This window comes from Crocodylus porosus, unplaced genomic scaffold (assembly GCF_001723895.1).
Source record: "Crocodylus porosus isolate Cpor-Errol unplaced genomic scaffold, CroPor_comp1, whole genome shotgun sequence".
NCBI classification, from domain to species: domain Eukaryota; kingdom Metazoa; phylum Chordata; order Crocodylia; family Crocodylidae; genus Crocodylus; species Crocodylus porosus.
The window spans coordinates 24,256,621-24,278,543 of record NW_017728931.1 but is presented as its reverse complement, the minus strand read 5'-3'; the positions used below and the strand labels follow the sequence as shown (position 1 = coordinate 24,278,543).

Sequence of the window (21,923 nt, the reverse complement as noted above, 5' to 3'; positions counted from 1 at the left end):
TTTGCTTTGGTGAGCGAAGACGGGTCTCTGATGGGCAAAGTGACGTAGGGACGTGGGTCTCGGAACTGCTGAAGGTTACCACCGAGGTTTATTGCCTCAGTGGCTGCTACTCGTTTTTTGGCTTCGGTTGGCAGTTAGGGTCCCATCCGAATTTGATAGCAAGGGTTAATTGTTCTTCTTCTGAAAGTTTTCGTAGGGTAGCCTTGTTGAGTCCAGTTCATCCCAATAAAAATCCAAATCTTGCTCGTTCTAGAGGTGTCCGAATGGGTGGCCCTTCATTCTTTTCTTTTCTTTGCAACTCCCATTGCCCTTGTGTTTGTTGTGTTTGTTGTGGTTGCCACTGTCCTTGGGTTGCCATACCTTGGGAACTGCCATCAGTGGTAGCTGGGAATGCTTCGCGTTCCGGGACTTCAGGTGAGAATTGTCGTTGTAGGTGTAAGATGCTGCTACAGGGTTGCCCGACGGAGGCGAGCATGATAAGACGTACCGCCTGTCTGTAGATGGTCCCATAGACTTGATACGACTCCTCTACTCCTTTGGTGGTGACAGGAACTCGACCGGGGTCCAGCAAGTGCTTTTGGGGCCAGCTTTCATCTCTTTTTTCGAGGTTAACTCCGTCTATGGGATTTTTTTTTGGATTCCATCGTAGAAACAAGCATCTGACTCTTGCAAAGATGAGTTGCAGGGCCCGTGGCCTTCGAAGGTTGTTGAGGTCTCCTTCATGTCCTCTGTAGGTACAACACAGGATACTTCCTGCAGCTAGGGTGGCAGGAGTTAGCAGTGGTAGCTCATCTGTGTCATCGAGTAGGCTTGTATCGACGCATGTCCCTCTGCTCCAAGTTGACTGTCGCATTAGGTAGTGCGCCTCTGCTTTATCAAGGGTTTCTGCGCCGTGTTCTAGGACCAGACGGGCTAGCCACGTTATGGGTGTTTCGCCTGCTCATATTCTGGTGTCTAAGTAGAGCTCTCGGAGTTCACCGCGGTCTCGTGACCGGAAGACGGCAACTGTCTTTTCTTCTTTGTCGTCCGTTGTGACTTTGCGGGTGGTAACAGGCAAAACACTTGGCGGCGAGTTCACTGGTGGCAATGACGGATAAATTGCTGGTGGCGGGGCAGTGATGAGAGCTGGGGGTTTGGGCTCTGAGTACGGGGGTGGCTCTTTTTTTCCGCGCTCCTCACTGGAGTGTTCTGGAGCGGTTGGGGCAGGGCGAATATGTTGCTCCGCCTCCTCTAAGTACTCGGGGCTCTTTTCCGGGTTGCTCATCAGTGTGGAGGATGTTTTTGCCGCTGCGAGTTCTGCAGCATTACGACATGCTGTGTGGAGCTGCGACTCTAGGTTTTCTATAGCTCCCACAGCACCTATGAAATGCCGCAACAACACTTCTACCACGTTGCCGGGTGTAAGTTCGGCTTTACTAAAGGTCTCTTTTTAGTTTTTTTCGGCTTCTAGTTCGCAGCAGCAGCGGACTAGACAATCGTAGGCCTTCCCCGTTTCAGATATTTGTCGGGGGTTGTATCGGCCAGAGGGGTGCTTTCCTATGGTGTTGCTAAGGAGCCGTAAGATGGAGGTTTGTTCGCTATCGGCCGGTGATGCATCTCCCTTGGGGGGGAGGACGCCTACATGGGCTCCGTTTCCTCCCGCATTTACTGGGGAGAACGTGACTTTGGGGGTGGCCATTACATACCCCAGAGCAGCAGCAGCTAGCGAGCATGTCCAGATTTTACTTTCTGGCCTGTCCACCCAAATGCGACCGGAGATGTATGTTTTGGGGTCACTGTTGCCCGCCGCATTGTAGGCAAGGTGACTCCAGAGATCATCAGAGGTCTGGGGGGGTGGACGGTGCCCCAGTCGCCAGGGACACATGCAAACCAGCATAGCCTGGTCGTCTACTTGCGATCCTGTTCGTGATGCCATGTTGCGAAATGCCAGATTAGAGACTCCAACACCGCTTGGTGAGCCATGTACTCACTCACTCCGTAAAGTCCGCGGCTCACCAAGCGGTGTCGGAGTCTCTAATCTGGCATTTCGCAACAATGCGAATGTGATCCCTGGGGCTGACAGCTGACATCCAGCAGCTACCAAGAGGGACATCCCTCAAGGTCAATGTGTGTGTGTGTGTATTTCATATACGCATGTACACACACACACACACACACACACACACACACATATATGCCTATAAGTAAATTCCCAAAAAACAAACCTTTAAATAGTATTTCTAAGCCAACTGTACAAAGACGGTGTTGTCTTGGGCACTACAAAATGGAATTAAAACTTGGGTATATATCTATTAGAATGGTTCAGGATGCATGGCAGGGCTTAATTGATTTCTAAAAAGCCTGGATATCACATACAGAGTTTCACACAGCCTTCGAAGCACAACAAGATCAAAGGATACACACAGCCTGGGAAAGAGGGGGCATGTACCACACTGTTCCATAACATGAGAAAAGGGTGGTACCAGCTAACAAGGCCCCAGAGCGGGGAAGGGAGCATGGGGGCTGAGTCCTGGTTTTGGGGGAACAGATCAAATTAGGAGAAGGTCCGGAAAGACCAAATTAGTATGTGTTGTGTGACAAACACAGAGAGACCAACCAGGAACAGCCACAGATCAAGAGTCATCAGGAGTCCTTAGGAGGGATGGAGAACACAAAAGAAAGACTTTGGAGCGGCAAAGGGTCCTCCCCATCCCTCCTTCTCCTTGGCCTGCCCAGGTCCTCGTCCCTCTGCCTCCTCTTTCCTCCCCGTCCTCTGCCTGAGTCCCTCCTCCCTGCCCCTCCTTTTCCTCCTCCCTGAGATGGAACCTCCTCCCCTGGGAGGGGTCCCCGAGCCCACCATGAATAGAGAGAGGACACACCACCAGCCCATCTCATCCACCCTACTGGAGGGGGTCTTGGCATCCTACCTCCAGACTGCTGACATGCTGACATCTGATATATAAGAGAGTGCCTCAGAGTGAAGCCTGCATCCTGGCCAGATATGCTTTGACTCTGATGACAGCCCTAGGATTTGGTACACATAGTACACATACAAAATTGCTTGATTGTTTGTATTGTTTCTTTTCAGTTATCACTGTGTATCAATACATTTGCCTATTATCAAATGGAAAGGCCATAGTTGGTCTCCGGGTCCTAAATCCACAGCCAACGTGTACTTGTTGTCCTGCTTTATCACAATGCACATACAGAGAATAAAGATAAGTTTCTAAGCTTTGCCCTTCATTATCAGTTTAAGTCACAATGTTGTGGGGCTTCAGTGTAATGCTGTATCTTCATGTGCAACATCACCACATCTCATCAACAATGTACAACCCTGATGATGCAAACAATGATGCCTGAGGGCCCAATGAGGCAAATATTCTAGAAGCAGAGCTTTTTGGATGGGGACTGGTTCCAGCTAACCCTTGACTATCCCACAGAAACAGGATTGGATGGCAATCCTAAACCAGCCAATTTAGCTCTGGACCAGCTGCACTTTACATTCTCTCTTGCAAACAAAGAAACAACCTCAGGTATAACTCATAAAGGCTTTCCTGCTCCTGTTGGCTGGTGTCAGATATAGTGAAACAACATTAATCTTTAAGAACAATATATAAAGCCCTTAACATGCTGGTTTTATATAGTTTCTAGGTGCCGTTTCAGTACATTTCCAAACAGAGCAAATAAATCAATTACTGAATGCTACATGGTTCAACTCTCAAATACATCCATTGTCCAAAAACAGGGGCAAGTCTAAGGCTGCACAAAATGTTCCCCCCAAAACAGGTGCAATGGCAACAGGCATTCATTTCACAGCTGAAAGTAGCACCAGACAAAATGCTCTTCCCCACCCTGTGCCTGCAGGAATGAGAATAACCTGTGTATGTGGGTGGGCTGGGGGGGAGTGAGGGGGAGGATCCAAAGGTGAGACTATTGGTTATTAGGAGATGTGTACACATAAACATGCAGACCACACACAGGGCCCTGCTCTCAAATGCTCCTCCAAGACTACCCCACCAATATTTCAGGAGCCAGAATATAGGTCTGTGTGCCTCCACCCTCTCTGTTCCCTCTGCTGGACATTGGTTTTCTGTAGACAACATCAGTCAGAATTTATACTATAAAAGGTAACACAAAATCTCCCCACTCCCCTTAGCATTGTTCCTTCTTCCCATCATTCACCTCAATCTTTTTATCATTCAGCAATCAAAATAGTGGAAGTTATAACAAAAAAAAGGTTTTGTCTCCTTTTCTTTATGCCCCAGCTTAGTCTAATCTGTTTCCCTTTCTCTCTGCCAAACCACAGGCACAAATGGTTCACCTTTCCCCACCTCCCAAGTGCTCTTTTCTGCTGGCTTTTCCTGTCGACTTGATTTCAAGCCAATTAAAAATAGCATTTGCAAAACTTGAAACAAGTCAACAAGCATGGGCTCATTGTAGCCAAAAGCTCTACCCCAGTTTACACCCACTGAGAATCTTGTCCTTGCTTTGATTTTTAAATTAATTTGGTGCTCACAAAAACAATCCTTGGGAGAGCTCTGGGAGTTGCAAACCTTTGTGTGTCAATAGAATATAGGAACTTGGAAGGAAGAAAGGGCAGTTGGAGAGCAATCAATCCTGCCTTCTTGAACAATGTGGTATGGGGAGGAGGCGAGTTTTTGGAGAGAGCTCTTTACCTATTCATATTCCTGGTAAGAATCCACACTGGTGCCAATTGGTATTATGGAGGAGGAAGCTAGCTAAGAAAACATAAGAAACTCTGAAACATGGGTGATTTTAGAGTCGTCATCTTTTTTCAGTTTTGTATACGTGTATTTGTGTATTAGAGGTTCTGAAGTGGTTTGATAACTGGACAGCTCTGGGTCCAGGCCAAGGAAAGGGGAGAGAAAAATACTAGGCAGAGAATGACTAGTCTTTTGAAATACTTAACTGGATGTTGCAAATTTGAGATGGTTAGATGAGAATTCAGACTTGTGGTGCTAACTATTGCTTTGTCTAACCTGAGTTTGAACACTGGCACTTTGGATGTGCTTCCCTCTCTCCTCATCATGTGGACAGATGCCCAGGAGGAACAAGACTGAGATCACCATCTCATTTCACAGAAGCCGCAATAATAGATGGTAGCATAAGCTACATTTTCTATCCTAATCTAGTACTCTGTTCCACTTGTCTGGAAAAAAAAAAGGATTTAAAATCCAGCACCGCTAAGTGTGGGGATTCCTGGGCTAGGGACAGAAGTTATAAATAAACTAGTTTAAGTGATCAGAAACTGGTTTAAACTTGCAACAGAACACCAATTCAGTGCGCATAAACCATTTTCAAAACGTCTAAAAACACTTTGAGATAAACCTGGTTGAATGTATCAGGTTTAACCAATTGAGGTCAAACTGGTTTATGGAACTTGTGTCCCAGACCCCTTCCAAGTTTAAGTTAAATCAGAGCCCTCCATCACCCCAGCATGCTCTGCAGCCCTGGGCTGGGCTGGGGTGTCTATTCTAGCCAAACAGGGTTGGCCCCACCCCTCTCCTCCTTAGCTGAAGCATTATCACTGCTCTGGCTGGCTAAGAAAGGGTTGGGAAAGGGGTGGGCTTCTGGTTCTGCTTGGCAAGGGGGTAGCACCCCTTGCCAGGCATCCCCAGCCCTGCACCCCATCATTGTTCCAGTGGCAGGAGTGGGTGTGGGGCTGGACCCCAGCAGCCTAAGGGGAAGTGACGGTTTAATCCCTCCATGGGGGTGGGGAGCAGTGTGGGCACTGATAGACTCCACTTGTGCACCTGGGGCCATGGTGGCCAGATGCTAGTAGCCTGAGGGGAAGGACTGGGGTTTAATCCCCCAGCTACAAGCAACAGTGGTGTGGGCACCAACCTGGAGCTGACTCCATCCCATAATGAAGATCACCTCAGACAGGACCCACCTTGCAGTGCCTGGGCCAAGTCCCCCTGAGGAGTGGCCATCTATCTGCAGGGAGGGTGCGGGGAGGGGGGATGCAGGCTGGGAGAGGCAGGGGGAAGCCAGGGCTAGTTATGGAGCTCCTGCTGTGTCACTGCAACCTAGGCTGGGGTGGCCCCAGGGGGTGGGGATCAGCATCCACCACCTTCCGCCTGCAGCCCTGCATGGATGCCACAGTTTGCAGGCAGGCTGCAGCTGCAGTGTTGCTCCCCAACTCCCTCCCTCTTGTGGTGGTGGAGCAAACTATCATGGCAGGCAGAGGTGAAGCACCTACCACCCGCTATCTGCTCAGGGTGGTACTGGGCATTCAGGACAGGCTGCTGCAAGTCAGGAGCATGGACAGCAGTGTGGGAAGGCAATGGACCACTGCAGCCTGGTCTGGCCCAGCCCTGCAGCCCAGGGATGTAGGAGCAACTGGCCTGTGGCAGACTGCCCCTCCCTTTCCTGGCAGCAGCAGTGGAGCAAAGCATCATGGTGGGCAGAGGTGAGGCACCTTTCACCTGCTGCCTGCTCACAGTGGCACCAGGCACTCAGGGCAGGCTGCTGTGGGCCAGTCACTGCTTCTGCCCCTGGGCTGCGGGGTCTGGCTGGACCAGGCTGCACTCCTGGGCCATGGGGTGAGGCCTGACCACACAAGGCTGCAGCAGGCCATTGCCTCCCCCTGCCACAGCCTATACCCCACAGCAGCCCACCCTGAGTGCCCAGAGCTGCTGTGAGCAAGTGGGGTGACAGGTGCTTCACCTCCACTCACTATGACAGTTCATTCCACTACCACTGGGAGAGGAAGGGGGTGGGGAGCCATGAAGCAGCCGCAGCCCACCTGCAAACTGCAGCCCACACACAGGGCTGGACGGGGGAGGGAGTGGATGCTGACCCCCTCCCACTGGGGCCATCCCAGCCCAGGCCATGGTGCCTCAGAGGGAGGCGGCAGTGAGTTGGGCTCCATAACTAGCCCCACCTCCCCACCCCCCTACTTGCAGCCAGGTCACATATTCTCTCTCTGTCCCCTCCCCATGTACAGCGGGTCACTCCTTGGAGGGACTTAATCCAGGGCACCGTGTCAGTGTCCCTACCACAGCTGCCTGCCATGGGGGGATTAATGCCCTCCTTCCCTTTAGGCTACTGGCATCTGGCCACCAGGCCCTAGGTGCACAGCCCTGGGTGCATGAGTGGAGTCTATCAGTGGCTGCACTGCCCCTCCCTGCCCCTGCAATGGGGGGATTAAACCCCCACTTCCCCTCAGGCTACTGGGGTCTGGCCCCACCTCTGCTCCTACCACTAGCCAGTCAGTGAGCTGGGGTGGAGGGACTAGGGAGCTCTGACAGGGGCTGATTCACCTCTCCCCCTCCAGGCAGACCCCAGCTGGGGTTCCTGCAGGACAGGGTGGGGGGTTTAAACCCCTCCCCAATCATATTCAGGCCTGCCTGGGCCTGGCCACACTGCCTTCCTCAGTTTAGTTTCCCTCTAGTTGATGGCTCATTCTAGCACCTCCCTGCTTCTGGCCTGAGACACTGCAGGCATGTACCTGCATTTCCAGAGTCAAAAGTGAATGTCTGTTCACTTGTAAATTGGTTCAATCTATGCAGGTTAGACTAACCTGCAAAGATTGCATCAATTCACGCTCTGGCTTTTGGAATGTATGTTCCTAGCTTTGGATGGTACAGAGTTGACTATAGTATGTTGATACAGCCCCAGATGTAGAGGCATTGGCTAGAGAGAAGGGACTGCCCCTGAGATTAGGGGAGTTCAAATATATATTGTGTTAAGTTCCTTTAGAACAGCAGACTAGAGGATTGAGGCCAATGATTTATAACTACTACCACAGGAATTAAAATAGATTCTTCTAGAGGTAAATGGTTATACTATATATTAATGATTTTCTAAGCTATTGGCTGGTTTGGCCTTTGATGCCCTTTCCAAGTGTAAAACACATACACACAAAATATCTCTAGAAGCCAGATCATTAAATATTTGATGGAGTGGACAGAACTATTAAGCAGCTCAATGAAAGCCTTATAGTGGTGCTAGTTTTCTGGCACCTTGGTACTGCTCTAACCTATGTTGGCTGGTATGAGAACTGACCACTAGTCAGAGGTGGCCAGGGTGTGGTGGTGCATCCCTTCCTTACTCAGTCTCTAGCCTCTCTCCTCACCTGCACAGGGATGGTGGCCCAAAACCAAATATGCAGGTTTTTATCTAGTTAGGAACTCCCTCACACCAGAAGACTCTTAAATAGCAAGATCTGCATGGCTTACATCCCTCTTTTGCTCTGTCCTGTAGTGAGAAAGAATGTGTATATACACTGAAATGTACTCCTGCATGACAGTTAAAAGTGTGTACCAATATTAGTGTGCTGAGCCCTGTTCCAGCATATATTACTATTTTGGTCACGATTACAACAGATACACACCTACTCCAGCTGGATGTAAATATTCATAGGCTTTGTTTATTGCCTACTTGGCAGAAGATATAAATGGGACTATCTGTGCTATACATGTGGACTAGATGCCATGTTGTTTAATATAGACATAAAAGGCATGTTCAGATGAGCATGCACCTCAAACCACATGTGCACCCATTCACCCTGCTGCTAATTTGCAGCACAGCACCAAATTTGACACTGGGAGATCCTGGTGTTAAAAAAACCCACTGCTAAAAAAAATGGAACGGCACACATGGCAGCAGCATGCACCACCAGAAACAGTGTGGCCAGGCTCCAAGTGGTTAAATCAATGCAGCTGCTGCCCCAGGAAGGCCCCAAGACCCCATGTGTGCCACTGCTTTTTGTGCCATGGGAAACGCAAGCTCCTGTATTTGTGTTTGTCTGGATCCATCCAAAGGTGCTCTAAAGCACTGAAATAGCATTAGTGTAGAACAAAATTATAGTGTGATGCAAACACTAATCAGGTTGGTGACTTTACTAGTGCCTGGCAAAAATCACACCTCCCGTTTCCTATATCCAAGAGGGTGAAGAGATCTACTACATAGCTGAGTGAAATCCTTGATTGTGGAGCAGATTCTTTGGTATGTCACAGTGCAACCCAGAGACTGCTCTAATATATGTTAGCTGGCCACCATGAGAACTGACCACCAGTCAGTTAGCCCTTTAAAGGAAGCTACATGTATTGTAACGTGGTGGTATTCTCCATAAAACCATCACTGGGGGGAAGAGAGTATTCACTCTTAAAAGTCCATTCAATCCTTTTCTGCCCAAATGTTGCCACTGGGAGATGCTGTGGACACTTGTCCACTTGGAAGTGGTCCTGTACAGAGGTTTCAGCTGCTCTCAGCCAAAGCTATATTTAAACCAATTAGTTAGAGCTGCCCAGCTCCACATTCTTCAACCCACCCAATTTCTTTGTTCCACAGGATGATGAACATTATTCCACCACTTACTTACCACTGGGAACCTGTTTTGAAGCCTTTAGTGGGCCATAACTTGTACTCATGATAGGGTTTATGTTGGACTTGAGTGGTGAATTTGGCCTTGTGCTGACACCTCCCTATGTGGGTTAAGTTTTATTACGCATTTTCCAAAGAATTAGAAAATAGCGTTAACCATCCCTCCCCCTGCCATTTATCCCATGTCACATTCAGGCTAACATTTCTTTTTGGACAAAGCAGGTAGAACTGCCAAAACTAAAAACCATAATGTAGTAACATAACTAGGGGGAAGTGAAAGGAGCACCCACCCTGGGTGCCAAGTTAGGAAGCATGCCAGAATCATCCCCCACCCCTATAGCCTGACTCTGTAGCCAGTAGCATACCCAAAACAGTTCCCAGCTGCTGCTGATTTAAAAGCAACAGCTGAGGCAGGTAGAGTGCACACAATGACTACAGCAGCTCAGCTGGGATTGTTTAGAGGTTGCTGGTGTGGCTAAGACTGCTGTCCTCCTCGCCTCTGCTCTCAGAACCTGGCTGCCTTCTCAACTTTTGCAACCTGCACTCCTCATCCCTGCTCTTGGAACTGCATCCCCAGCCCCCATCTCTCCCTCAGGGTTTGCTCTGGATGCAAACTCTGCTTGCTATGTCACTGCCATAAAAAAGGCCATGACATCTCTGAAACAATGTCAATTCACTATGATTTTGTGGTTGCACTGAGTGATGCTGTCACGAAATCAAGGCAAACCACCAAGCATGCAATTCAATGAAATGTGGTTACTAGGCAAAATATTTGCTATGCAATACAAATTGTTTAACAATTGTGTCCCCTCTTATATCCCAAGGTCTGTACACAGCATGATGCTCTGCTATCGGAATCAATTAAGCCTGCACCTGTAGGTTTAAGCAGTAAAACTTTACTTTCCAGGACAAGCTTGCCTATTCCCAGCACTGCAGATTGCCTTTTTATTCATTTTTTTTCCCTCTGTTAAGCCAGAATTTGATTGAGGACACTACGTTCTGGCCCTAAAGGATGTGTCTTTACAATACATTTAGTGTGAGGCTGCATCTGCTCTTTTGAAGAGGCACAGCTCTAATAGGCAATCTGCTTGATTTATGTACCATGAAGCACGATTACAACATGGACAAGATTCTCATTCATTACATAATTTTTTCTGAAGTGATGTACCCAGCATGGTTCTAATAAGATACCAAACAAAGTGCAAAAGGACAGTTTCAAGGTTGGCACCCAGTTCATATTTTGACCGCTCCCTCCCCCCCTTTTTGTTCTGTTTTTCAAGCACGTGGGAATGCTTTATGTTTCCTAACCAATTCCTTCAACACATAGTAATACCTCACACTATGTAACTGCCTGTCTCTAAGGTGTGCTGCAAACATGCATTTGCCATACAAATGCATGGTAAGGAAATAATATTACACCTGTGATATAAATGGATAAAATCAAGGCAAAAGAGCATCTAAGGAGCAGACCTCTTGGGACTGGCTCCTTGCTTTAAGTACTCAATTTTCAGCTTTTTTTCTGGAGGAAAAAAAAACAATGCCAGGAGTCTGGTCATATCAAACCATGCAACAGGGCAGTGATTCTCAACCAGGGTCCTGGGCACCCTGGGGTACCACCCAATCTTTTTAAAGGTGCTGTGAGGAAATAAGTGAGATGGTAGAAGATAAGAAGATCAGCTAAACAGATAAGCACAGGATCAGGCCTGTCCCTGTCTGGATGATGCCACCCCCATTCCCACTGCCAGGAACCTCTGCACTTTAATTTATAAATTAGTTTTGAAATTGGGTGCCAATCAATTTGCAAAAGTTATGGAGGGTGTCTCAAGTACAATGAGGGATGCCTCAAGTCCAAAAAGCTTGAGAACCCCCACAGTATGGAAACACTGTATAGGCTTGACAGAAATACCGATGTCTGAAAGGTAACTGATTTCATTTTTTAAAAGTTATTCTGAAGAAAATAAGCATAAAACCCTAATGATGCTCTGCTTAGAAATAAATTCAGATTCAGAGATTTGGCCTCTGAATCAGGCTGAATCTCCTCCGAATTGAATCAGCACCCGAAACTTGGGACAGGAGAATAGACCTGTACGTTTATCCACACAGTGATAGACTCAAGATGTACAACTCAAAAGCAAGGGCCAGTGGTAAAACCATTGTAATTGCACCTATTGACAGCAGCTAAAAATCTAGCCAAACCTTTTGAAATCCATCCAAGTTTGGGACTGCTCACCCTTCTCTGCTTCTATCTGACTTTCCTGACAAGGCAAACAGATGGACAAGGTAAGATAGATTTGCATCTTATAGACTTATTCAGTTAGGTTGATATATATAGAATAAGATGGATTCACATCATCAGATCCCATTAATGGATGTGCACAGAGCAATGTATAGAATGGAGGTAGTAGGTGCATCTACACATGCACTTAGTGCAATATGATAAATTCCACCACTGTTTGTGCCAGAGTCAGCCGTTCCCTGGCACAGTGTCTACATGTGTGCCCAGGACCGCAGCACTTTGAGCTTTGGAAGAGCAGCCCCAGGCTGGCAAGGGGCCTAGGGGGTCAGCCGCAGCTCTGGGTAGCAGCATTGGGTGGCAAAGGGACTGGCTGGGGCACAAGTGTGCTTCAGTGCAGGGCTAGCTGGCAGGCCCACACTCTAGCATCCTCATGCCCCAGCCAGCCCCTATCAGCATCTACATGTGCATTTTGGCAGAGTAAATTACTCCACTGTAGGATAGTACTATCCATATTGGTACTATCCGACAGTAGAGCTAATTAATTTACTGTGGCCTAATATTGGTATAGACTATGTACTGTAGACTATGATGCTTTATTGTAGAGCTAATTAGTCAACTCCACAGTAAAGTGCACATCTAGATGCACCGACGGATTTGCATATAAGCACCCAGAGATTTGCATATAAAAGGAAGGAAAGGAGAGGAAGCTGGGAGAAGGGGCAGTACTGGGAGAGGCAAACAGGCTAAGAACCCATAGGAACAGAGGGGTCACAAAAGCTAATCCAAATATTAGGATAAAAATCCATAATCCCTATTTTAACCATGCTTAACACAATCCAGTCTATAGATGATTTCTTATTCTGCAATTTTCTGGCCAACTCAGTTTGTTCACCCCCTGCCAGCATGACTGGTGAGTCTAGAGGTTTTCTTGGGGGGGTTTTCCTTAAAGGGTCAGAGCTGGGGCAGGCAGGGCACCCGTGGTGGGGCTGGGGGAGTGACAGGGGTGGGGGAGTAATGCAGAGCCCCCCATAAGGTGTGGGGCAGTGGGGAATCACTCCCCACTTCACAGCACCCACTGAGTCAGGGCTTTTTTTCACCCAAGTGCCAGGAGCTGGGGCGGGCAGGGCAATCATTGCTGGGCTGGGAGAGTGGGCGGGAGATGGGCCTGGCTGACTCAGAGATTCAGCAGCAGCCAAATCCCTGAATCAGATTTGGCCGAATTGAATAAGGACAGCAATTTGAATCACTGTACCGAATCACTGTCCCCCGAATCGGCTGAATCTGAATCCGAAGCAGATACTAGGCACTTTGCACGCGCCTAGTGGACACTTACTTTCTGCAGCACTGCAAAGGCAATTATGTGATGTATGTCCAAGGCTTGACTGCATTACATAGCTTATGAATATCTGTGCCCAAGAAAATGTAATCATTGGTGACTTCACTGTTACCTGCTTGCTATTTATTGTTCTCTTGTTTAAAAAGTTTCAACCATCCCATCAGGACACAGACACAGTGTGATTTACAGAGATTTAGAGAAGAGAAGGGAAAAATCAGACAGGGAGACAAAGGATCATCTAGAGGCTTATAAAGGATAGAAGACTAGAATCACCATAAAGAAAGAATATTCTGCACTGGTCCGGACCTGTAGAGAGTGAACCAGGAAAGCCAAGGCTGCAACCAAACTCCAACTGGATACATGTATCAAGAACAATAAAAAGTCCTTTTTCAGATATGTGGGGAGTTGGAAGAAAAGCAAGGGCAACATTGGACCCCTGCTATACCAAATGGAACAACTGGCAACTGACACCCAGGAAAAAGCCAACCTGCTTAACGGGCATTTTGTATCACTTTTTGTCAGCCCAAAGTCCCTGCTTAACATGATGCAGGACGACCAGGGTGAGGATGAATTTATACCCTACTTCAGCGTAGACTATGTAAAGGAACACCTTGAGAGGCTGGACACCTTCAAGTCAGCTAGTCCTAACAGTTTGCACCCCTGAGTACTTAAGAAGCTGGCAGGCATCATAGCCCAGCCACTGTCAAGGATCTTTGTGAACTCATGGTGCTCAGGTGAAATGCCTAAAGATTGGAAGAAGGCCACTGTGGTGCCTATCTTGAAGAAAGGGAGGAAAGTAGATCTGGGGAACTACAGGCCAATCAGCCTGATCTCAATCCCTGGGAAGATATTGGAAAAAATTATCAAAGAGACCATTCTTGACAAACATCCTGAGGGACAGCCAGCATGTGTCTGTTGTGGGAAGGTCCTGCCTGACCAATCTCATGTCCTTCTATGACCAAGTGACTTATCACCCGGACAAGGGAGAAGAGATTGATGTCATATATCTGGACTTTAAAAAAGCCTTTATTCTGGTGTCCCATGATCTCCTCATGGAAAAATTGGCCAACTGAGGCCTCAGCTACATCACAGTCCGATGGCTGGGGAATTGGCTCCAAGGTCAGACCCAGAGAGTGGTAGTTGATCAAAGTTAATCATCACAGTGCTCCATGACCAGTAGTGTCCCCCAAGACTCCGTCCTTGGACCTATACTCTTTAACATCTTTATTTACAATGTGGACACTGGTATCAGAAGCAGACTGGTCAAGTTCAACAATGACACCAAACTTTGGGGTAAAGCATCCACACCTGAGGATAGGTTGGTGATCCAGGCTGACCTTGACAGATTTAGAAAATGGGTGGATAAAAACCTGATGACATTCAATATGGAAAAATCCAAGGTAGCCCACCTTGGGGAAAACCCCCCTGTAACACGGGGCCTGCTTGAGGTTGCTTTCCCTGCAGCCTGCCCACCTGTTCCTGGGTTAACCACTCACGTTCTCACCCACCATGCCTTGTTGTTATATTTAATTAGTAGATGTTAATCAGTGGGAGGCTGCCCATTCTTGCCCCAATGCCAGGGGGCTCTATCTGCAGCTCCTTTCCTCCCCTATACTGCAGCCCAAGCCTTGCAGATGGCATCATGATGTTATCACTATCACTGGCCCCACACTGGGCCCCAGAATCCTTCTGATTGAACTCCAACCTGGAATCCTGTCATCAGGCGGTCTCATCCATCTTCATATTGGGCAGCATAGCTCCCTGACCTGCTTCCCCTTCTGGGTGTGGTCCTCCCACCAGGAACTTCAGCTCTCTAGCCCTGGCCTACCTCCAGGCCAACTGGAACCCCCAGCCCTCAGCTCTTGGGCGTTCCTCACAGTGGGCCCCCAGGCCTTTGACCCTTCCGGTCCTGGCCCCAGCATGGGCCAGTCAGGGGAAGTTCAGACAGGCCCTTTCTTCTCTCTGAGGGTCCACTTTTTGGGCCCTCCAAAACAAGGGGTAACCCACCTGGTTGTGGGGCCTAGGGGTTAAGGGTGGTAACTGGCCTGGCATTTCCTGAGGGCTCCTGCACCACTGGAAGCCCCACCAGGCCACCCACTCCCAGCAGGGTGCAGTTTTAAGTCATACCCAGGACCAGGCGCCTCCTAAAGCATCCCCTACAGCTCCTCCCTTACCTCCAGATGATATCAGCAGCCTTCCAGCCAGGTGATGTTATCACCTGGCATCTCACAGCTGAACTGCTCTGTTTATATGGGCAGCCCTCGGTTCAAAATGGCTGCCCTAATCAGGCACCTGGCGGCTGCCAGCTCCAGGCCCTTAAAGTGGCAGGCACTAACAGTGCCCTGCTACACCCCCGCATCACGCTTATAGGCTTGGTAGTGCTACACTCGCTAGCACCATGGCTTAAAGGGACTTGGGGGTCATGACTGACCACAAGATGAACATAAGCCACCAATGCAATGTCACAGCTGGTAAAGTGAACATAACTCTGGCTTGCATCCATAGATGTTTTTCAAGTAAATCTAAGGATGCCATCTTCCCTCTGTACTTGGCCTTGGTAAGGCCACAGCTGGAGTACTGCACAGCCCTTATTCCTAGGATAGGCGGTCTCCTTCCTTGAGGGAGTCTTTTCTTCCTTTTGGGCTGTCGTTATCTTCGCTGAGTCAGCCTCCTCTGGCTGCCTTTGACTAGGCGCTAGCCTTCCTCCTTCGCCTTGTACCAGGGATAATTCCCTGAGCCAGTGTTCTAGTAGGATCATTTCTTGTAAGTGGCAATTCTGCCACTGGTCCCATTTCAGGTCCCAGTATTTTAGTATAGCAGACTGGACCTCCCTTTGTACAGCTTCCAATTTCTTGTCCATGGGACTCTCCTCCCTGATGTTCCTCCCCAACTGTTCGTGTTCAGCCTCCTCTTTAATACTCGCTGAACTCTTGACCCTAGGAAGTCCCTCTGACTCTAGGTATCGCACAAGTCTAGGCCGGACGTTCTCAACTTGTGGAAGCCATAAAACAAGCTGAGACACAAGTGCCTCCCTCTCCTGGAATTCCAGCTTCGTGGCTCTCATGTACCCCGCAAGTAGCGTCTCAAGAGCTTCCAGCTTTTCCCTTAGAGTATCCAGGCTCTTTAGGGTCTGCCATTCCTGCTTGGCTATTGCCTTCTCCTTTGGCCTCTCAACTTCCTTGAACTCTCGGATTTCTAGGGTCATCTGGCTATTTATCTCTTGTAGCCTCTCCGTACCAGCTCTCAACCTCTGCATCTCTTCCCTGAGAGTTTGCATTTCCGACTGCAGCTGTCCCTTTTCTGCAGTGATACCTGCCTCTCCGGCCTGGCTGTCTCTTAGGCGGGTCTTAAGTGACTGTGCCTGTTCTCTGAGGTGGTCTTTTCCTGTCTCCAGGTCCTGAATCTGAGCTCTTAACCCCTCATTCTCTTTTTTCTGGTTCTCTAGTTCCCCCTCAAGGGATCGGTATTGTTCATGTAGCGCCTTGTGGCTTATCATAAAAGCTTTCACTTTTTCCACCTCCTGTACTACCACCTTGTTATTTTTCTCAATTTGAGCCCAATTTTCATCCAGGTTTTCTTGCAGCTGTTTTGCCAAATGTTTGGCCTGTGAACATCTCTCTTGCCACCTCTCTAGTTCTTCATGTAGACCCTCTATTTGGTCCATCTGGTCATGGACTTCCTCCTGTAGGACCCCTATTAGGCTTTTAGCCATGTCCAGCTTTTGCTGCACCTCCTGCTGTTCCTGCTGTTCTGAACTGTGCAGGTCTCAGGAGATGAAGCCATCCAGGCCACCATCTCCTTCTGCATTTCCTGCAGACTTGTTTCCCTCTCCTGACTCTTCTGAGCCTCTTGGGCAATCAGTTGTTCCAGGCTTCTAGATTTCTCTGCCTCTGCTGACACTAGGGGCCTGATTTCTTTTGCAGTTCCCTCCTTCTTCCCTGGCAATAATTGTCGCTCTAAGGCTGCTGACTTAGCCTCAGCTCTCTCTTTCTGGGCTTTTGCTAGTTCTAACTCCCATTCTAATCTGTCCATCTTCTCTTGTATCCCTTCTATTTTCAGTTGCCAGGTAAATTTTTCCTGCCCCTGGCCTTCCGTCACTTCTTTTTGAGCCATGACTACCCTGACCTTATCTTCCTAGGTCAAGGCCTCAGTTTTGCTCCCTAAAGTTCCCAGCAATGGGTATCCTCCCTCAGCTCCTCCTAACGAGCTGTGGTAAGACTGCCTTTCCTACTCAACCATCCGTATCTTTATTCTAGCCCCTGGGTTCATTTTCTCTTTTTAGGGACATGGGTCCTTCCCCGTGCACAGCCAGTTTCCCGGCCAATGCACCACTTGTCACAGGGTGGGGACCCAGGAGCAGCCGTGATCTCTCCTGGCACCCCTACTGTGCCAAGTTAGCTATCCAGCGCCCTCGTTCTCGCCCGCCATGTCTTTGATGACACAAATATTGTAAGGGAGGCTGCCTTTTGTCCCCTTGGACACGGTGCTCTTATTTCTCCAGGACCCTGTTCTGCTTAGGTTGAATTGGTGCACCCAGCCTCATGGGCTATGCGTGGCTCCTACCATCCCTAATACCATGCCCCAAGCCTCTCAGATGTCCCGGATGTTGTTGAGTCTATACTTGTTATGTTCGCCCTCTCCGGGACTCCTCACAGTGCACTCGCCCGTTCCGGGGCTCCTCACAGTGCACTCGCCCTCAGGAAACCCCCCTCCCCACTACTGGGGAGCTCCCATGAGGCCTCCTCCAACCCCTTATAGCCTCACCTGGTCCTCCGGTATAACAACAAACAAAATCATCAGCCAATCGGCCCTAACTCAAACCCAAGCCTCCTGGCTAAAACTCTAACCCTAAGCCCTCTGGCTAATCGTCATTTCCATCCTTGCCAGGGGTTCCTCTGCCTGGTATTCTCACCCATAATCTGCTCAGGTCATCAGGCTTCTCAACTCTGCCTACTCCCAGCAGAGCTCTCTCTCTTCCTCGGCTGCCAGAGGGGAACTGCTTGACCTCAGCCTAGGCTGTTTATATAGGCCAGGCCCTGCCCCCTTCCGGTCAGCTGACCTCTGTGGTTGCCCCAGCAACCCACATCTGTCCTTCTTTAGGAGCAGGCACTTCAGTGCCCTGTGACAGTTAGACATAAGGAAAAACTTCTTTACTGTCCGAGCCCCCAAGGCCTGGAATAGATTGCCTCCAGAGGTGGTGCAAACACCTACTCTGGACTCTTTTAACATTTGGATGCCTATCTTGCTGGGATCCTTTGACCCTAGCTGACTACCTGCCCCTGAGGCAGGGGGCTGGACTCAATCATCTTCCAAGGTCCCCTCCAGCCCTAATGTCTATGAAATCTAGTTCAACCTGCTCAAAGCAGAGTCATCTTTGTCCAAATAATTCTAGGGAGGTTTGTTTACCTGCATTTAACATTTCTAATGACACAGAAACTTGTCCAATCCATTTCTGTAAATAGTAAAAATGAAAGTGAAAAATTCAAAAAAAGGCCCACAAGTTCAACTTTAGTTTATAAACTCCTGAGAGTGGTTAATTCATTTGCAAAAACACAGGATCAGACCTTAAACCATTTGAAACCAAAACTGATGGGTTACTTGCTTACAACAAAATATTTGATCAGCTTTATGAAAACATGAATTATTGGTTGTTTGTTGGCTTTTTAAAAGTGAGCTTGTGACCCTAATCTAGTTCTTATTAAAATATTGTTTACATCAAAAACATTGCTGAGCCACTTGCTCTATTTATTGCTATTTATTGCACTATTACCGTTGCTGACAGCTTTAGCAGAGGCACAAATGAACAGACTTGGAGATTACAGTATAAAGAATGGCATTAAGCACATTGGCAAGACAGAAGAAATTTGAAATCTGTCAGCTTGGAAACTTTTACAAACCCTACAATTTGCACACACTAAAGTTTGCCAAATTAGAAAGACAAAAACACGATTAAATCATCAACAATATTATACCATACAACGTGCTTGGTTCATTTATTTTGAAGTGGTAGTTTTGTTTTAATTATTTATGATAATATTTCAAAGAATGTCAAAAAATGTTCCACAGTTGTACTCGACAAAGCAACGAAATAATAGATCTGACCACAGCACTCTTAAATCTTTACTGAGCTTCTTCCACCCTGCCCTTTTTTTAGCAGAAATTATTAGGTCTGCAGATTAGTTAAGAGAGAATGATCAACATTTTATTGAAGTTAAATTAGCTTTGTTAAGATTGTAAAACTCAGTGTGTATAAACAATAAAACCAAAAATCAAACGCAAGGGACAAAAATTAAGGGGTAGGGAATTAAGTGGCATGAATAAAAAAATCAATTATCTCCAAAAGCAGCACTTTGTCTCAGATTCATAAATTTGTGCAGAGAATATACAGCCTGCCCGTAGATCTCCTGTGGTGTGAAGTAGTTCTAGGGCTGAATTAACACATAGGCAAACTAAGCATATCCCTAGGGCCCAGAGCTGTAAGGGGACCTGGTCCTTCCCTTCACAGTGGAGGTGCAACTGGCCTGATCTACCTCCCCACCCTTCGTCAGCTTTGCTGCCACAATGGCTGCTTCCTAGCAGCGGCTTTGAGCCCTTGTCCCCATGGGCAGCAGTGCCTGGGTGAGGAGGGAGGTATCAACCAGCCTGGGACCCACAGGTTTTTTTTGCCTAGGGCCCACTAAATGGTTAATCTGGCCCTGAGAAATTCTTCTCTTTGTGATTGTCTCCCCTTGCTTCAAACCCCTGTTTTTGCAATTCCACAGCCTAAAGAAACAGCTGTTCACAATTTATTTAATCATCATTAGTCAGCATAATCAGCTCTGTATGGTCACTTTGCAGCAATGCTGGTACACACGTAAATGACACTCCTTCTAAACCAGCATGTGATTTTCAACATTTTCATGGGTGGAAGTTCCTCTTCATATTTGCTGAAACTGTTTTCATAGCTAACATAGATGGAAGTGGGATCTTTCCTGCTTAATACTCAATTAAGAAGATGAGGCAAAAAAAGAAAAAGAAACTTGTCTTTACTTAACCGTCTGCAGCCATTTGACCTCTGCTTAATATATTTGATGGGTATTGTAAAATGGCAAAACAAATGCTGTGATGGCTGTAAGAGAACCAAGAAGCAATGAGGCACACTTAAAAGTAATTTCCATTAATGTTCCACTAATGGAATAAATCTTTTCTCAGAACACATTTCCATCCCAGCTGTTTGACAGGTTGCCATTCTGTGTACATTTGAAAAAGGTGAAACCAATGAGGACTAGGCTATCGTCATAAATTATGGAAACCCACATTACTCCATGACATAGAAATGATGGTACCAAGACATAAATATTGTGATATTGAAAACCAAATCTGCTCAGGTTGGATGGAAAAGGCTGTATATAAAGAAGTGATGAGCATAACTGTCATCCGTTGAATTATTACATCAGCTGGAAAAGTGGCCCATTTCCTGTTTCTGGGTTGCTAATGGCTCCTCCCTCTGAAAAAGACCCTGCAAGTAAATTAACACTTCCTTTAAAAGTTAACTAAGTCCCTCCTAGATGGAAATTGGTCTAAGAGTATTGGAGTATTTTTCCTCATTAAAGTGGCAAATGCAGAAATCCATGTAAATCAAAGCAAATGTGTATGGAGGCCGGAATTGGATGGGCAGGGAGTGAGTGGAATGGGGAAGTTAGGGGGCTGAGCTAAGGAGCTGAGGAAAGGACACAGAAACTGGGAATAAGATATGGCCTGGAGAGACTGGCTGGACAAAAGTGTGTGAGGAAACTGGGGTCACAGGGGAACACTGGGGCCAGGTATGAGAAAAAAGAATGAGTGCCAGTTGGAAAATTAGAACCAGCTGAGCAGGGAGACTGGGACAAGGATCCCCAGGAGCTTGGGACTAACTGGATAAGAAGACTGGGCTTTGGATGAGGATCCCAGAGTGTGGAGATGTGGCTTGGCAAATCAAGGAGACTGGATCTGTGATGGAACATTGGGCAAGAAAGGTGATGATGGGAAAGAGCTCATCATCCCCTTGGGACAATCCCTGTAGGGCCCCGCAGGGTTCCATCTATTGTCAATCTTGTTCAACATGTATATGACGCTGCTGAACAAATTCATGCAGAGATTCAGAGTGAAGTGCCATCTGTATGCTGATGACAGCCAGTTCTATCTTCCTTTCTCATCCATCTTTGCTGTTTCCCAGTGCCTGGTTGCAGATGGGGACTGGATGTGGGTGAACCAATTAAATCTGAATCCAGACAAGACCAGTGATGGTGGTGGAAGTCCCTATGACTTAGTGGCTGTGGAACACCTAACAATGATTGGGGTTCAGCCTCCCCTGGTCCCTCAGGTTTGCAGCCTTGGGTTGCTCCTGGATCTCTCCTGTATCTAGATCTCCAGGTGATGGGTGTGGCTAGGAGTGTCTTCCCCCATCTCCATCTAGTGAAAAGGCTGTGATCCTTTCTTTCAGATTTAGATATAAGTAGGCCTGTGCAAAGTGGCTAGTATTTACTTTGGATTCGGTCAATTCGGGGGACAGTGATTTGATTCAGTGATTTGAATCACTGTCCTGATTTGATTTGGCCAAATCTGATTCAGAGAGTCGGCAGTAGCCAACTCTCCAAATCAGCCAGGCCAGGCCCATCCCCTGCCCCTCTCCCAGCCCAGCAATGGCCACCCTGCCCACCCCAGCTCCCAGCACTTGGAGGAAAAAAAGCCCCAGCTCAGCAGGTGCTTGGGTGGGGGGCAATCCCCACTGCCCCCCCACTTCCCTGTGCTGCATGGGGGGGCTCTGCATGAGCCCCCAACCCCCCCAGCCACCCCCAGGGGTGCCCCACATTGGCCAGCTCCAGACTTTTAAGAAAAAAAAAACCTGAAGAAACCCCATGACTCACTGCTCCTGCTGGCGTGGCGGCTCTGCACGAGCACCCAAAGCCCCAAGGCTGCATCAGAAGCAGTGAGTCCCGGGGCTTTTCTCTGCTTTTTTTTCTTCAAGGACCAGAGCCCTGGAAGGTGGGGTAGCTGTGGGGG

The 21,923-nt window shown here is 47.9% G+C and overlaps 1 protein-coding gene across 4 annotated transcripts in view; it reads right to left on the bottom strand.

The window, feature by feature from the left end:
• The window catches only part of LMNTD1 (lamin tail domain containing 1), a 109,720-nt gene that overhangs the window by 26,455 nt on the left and 61,342 nt on the right, over nt 1–21,923 (bottom strand). Inside the window, exon 6 of one of the 4 annotated variants that reach the window (XM_019544391.1) lies at nt 20,312–20,400. The exons of 2 other annotated variants lie outside the window; for them this stretch is intronic. In XM_019544391.1, the coding sequence (XP_019399936.1) occupies nt 20,335–20,400 (66 nt within the window). In that variant the 3' untranslated portion in view covers nt 20,312–20,334. The remainder of the gene's footprint in view (nt 1–20,311; nt 20,401–21,923) is intronic. One more of the 4 variants, XM_019544392.1, reaches the window with a different exon arrangement.